General features: G+C 40.6%; 1 protein-coding gene across 1 annotated transcript; it reads right to left on the bottom strand.

Moving 5' to 3' along the window:
- Positions 1 to 1,674: 1,674 nt before the first annotated feature.
- OR4D6 (olfactory receptor family 4 subfamily D member 6) lies at positions 1,675 to 2,618 on the bottom strand. The gene is given in 2 exon segments (XM_070230517.1): positions 1,675 to 2,285; positions 2,288 to 2,618. Coding segments are annotated over 2 exon segments (942 nt in total).
- Positions 2,619 to 2,832: the final 214 nt, after the last annotated feature.

Genomic DNA, 2,832 nt, shown 5'->3' with positions numbered 1-2,832 from the left:
TTTCCAAGTCATTATTGGACACAAATCCACGCATATGTGCACACACATATATATGCATGCACTTACAGACACACACAAACAAAGATGCCCACATTTCTATGCTTTCCAAATTCTTGCAAGGCCCCAGAAGACATGTGCTATTTATTCTGTGATTCTTTGAATTTCGGGGAAACATGTTAATAGAAATATCTAATGCCATGTTATCATTCATTCTCAGTGTGGGCAATGTGACCAAGAGGGCAAAAATTGGTTATTGGTAGCCAAAAAATCTTAGATATTGCAATGATGTGTGGTCCTTCAAAGATCTTTGGTGTGTAAAAAGATATACAGTATATCTTTGGTATTACATTTTCTTGTGGGAAAGCAATTAGTAAAAATACCTAATAAAGCTCCTTGGGGGGGGGCAATAATTTTAAAAAGTTTGAGAAGCACTGCCATGTGGTTAAGAGTCTTGGCCCAATGTCTCTGTCTTGTAGGACTCAGAGAAAATCACAAATGTATGTCATCTACTAGGACCATTTTGCAAGTATTAATGCATCATAACAATTTCAAAAGAATGGTCTATATGTTGAAGTTTCCTGAGATTTCTTATTCCTCTTGGCCAATTTTTTAATGACTTTTGGAGGCTGAAGGGTAGAATTTGAAGCAGGAATAAAGAGAGAAGGGAGATTTATTGTCTCTCTACATAATTACATTTTTAGAATCGTCCTCTTTGGAGAGAGGTGGATTACAAAGAAGACCCAGTGGCTATTCCTAAATGGCCCTGCCTACAATGTGTTTCTTTTCTCTCCTGCTACAAAAAATGGATCTTGAGTGTGTGAAAAGGTATTTTTTTTTTTTTACCAGTGATTTATCTTGAATTGTCTGTGCATATATAGACAAAACTATAGTTTTGCTCCAGCTATAAAAGCCCTGGGAGTGAAGTGGAGAGAAGATAGAGGGAATAAAGAAGTTTAAGTTAACAAAAAATAAATTATCTTTGTGGATTTTGTGCAGATATAGCCCCAATTTGTACAAGTACTTTTGAGATTAATTTGAGTGAGAAAATCAGTAGAATGGATCTGAGAATGGTGAAATATATTGAAATATGTTGAAGATTCTGTACTCAAAATATTAAATCAAGAAGTGATTTTAATAATCAACTGGGAATAATCGGAGAAGGCAGAGAAATCTCAGAGACACTAGAGAAAGCATGTGAGAAAGAAATACATCCATATTCTGTATATATGCACATTTAGGAATATTATAACAGGGAAATCGTTTGTATGCCTGATTAATTCCAGGAGCAATACTAATTTTTGCAGCTATCATCCTCTCAACATTTGTAATTCTTCACTCTCTTGGCAACCTTGTGAGGAGACAATGTTATTTCCATATTACAGGTGGTAAAAGTGAGGTAAAGTATGTTGGCATGAGAGTCACAGATTACAACAAAATAGCATTAGGTTATTGATTTTAGTTTTATACCTCATTCCTCTCCCCAGTCTGCAAGCCCAATATCTCATGTTGTTCAACCTCATCTCTTCTTTTTGTTTCTATATTCCCTCTAATAGAGTTAAGCGTCTATGAGGATGTAGAGAAATGACCGTGGAGAAAAGAGATAGCTGTCTCTTACTCCCAGGATAGTGGTTTGAGAAATTAATCAGAGTTAGATTTCCATCTCAATCTGACTGCTCACCCCAGTTTACTGCTCTCAGAAAATCCAATCCTTCTCTGAAGTCTCTTCATGGCTGATTTCATCTCTTGGCTCCTCAGAGTGTAGATGATGGGGTTCACCATGGGGGTGATGACCGTGTTATTGGTAGACACAGCTATGTCCATGGGCAGTGTAGTGAAGGGCCGGCAGTAGATGTAAATGCAAGGCACAAAGTGAAGAGTCACCACCAGGATGTGGGAGGTGCAGGTGGTGAGGGCCTTGTGCCGGCCCTCCCCAGAGTGAGATCTCAGCATCACCAGAATAATAGTGTAGGACCCCAGGAGCCCGAGGAACCACAGGAGTGTCACCAGCCCATTGTTAGAGATCATAAGGAGTTCCAGAGCAAAGGTGTCAGTGCAGGCCAGTTTAACCACTTGGGGCACATCACAGTAGAAGGCATCTAGGACATTGGGACCACAGAAGGGGAGTGGAAGTAAGAGAATTATCTGGACAATTGAGTGCAAACCACCACCCATCCAAGAGGCGACCACCAAACCCACCCACATCGATCTCCTCATAATGGTCACATAATGCAGAGGTTTGGCAATTGCAAGGTATCTGTCATAGGCCATCACAGAGAGGAAAAAAAATCTGCCCCACCAGCAAAGTGGAAGAAGAAGATCTGTACCATGCAGCCATGGTAAGAGATGGTTTTCCTCTCTGATAAAAGATCCACCAGGAACTTGGGAACGGTGACAGCTGAAAAAACAATGTCCAGGACTGATTTGTTCCTCAGGAGAAAGTACATGGGAGTGTGGAGGTGGGACTCACAGGTGATGGTCAGCACAATGAGTGCGTTACCCAGCACAGTTGTTACGTACACAGAAAGGAAGACCACAAACAAGCAAAACTCTAGCTCCCGGAAGCGAGTGAGTTCCAGGAAGACAAATTCCTTCACGGTGGTGTGGTTGCTCTGGCCCATGATGGGGACTACCCTCTGCTAGCTCTACCTTAGGAGAAGATATGTCAGGATTAGGAGTATGCAGTCATGAGGCGGCAATATCATTTATCATATATTGTTATAAGGCTCTTGCAAGTATCCAGATCATAACGACTACTCAGAAAAACTGTGCTAGAGTCTCCCTTTTCATTGTGTGGAAACTCTTTATCCTGGTGATTTTCCTTTCTTGTTGTAA

This window comes from Equus caballus, chromosome 12 (genome assembly GCF_041296265.1).
Source record: "Equus caballus isolate H_3958 breed thoroughbred chromosome 12, TB-T2T, whole genome shotgun sequence".
Lineage (NCBI taxonomy): Eukaryota > Metazoa > Chordata > Mammalia > Perissodactyla > Equidae > Equus > Equus caballus.
This window is presented reverse-complemented; position numbering and strand designations above follow the sequence as displayed.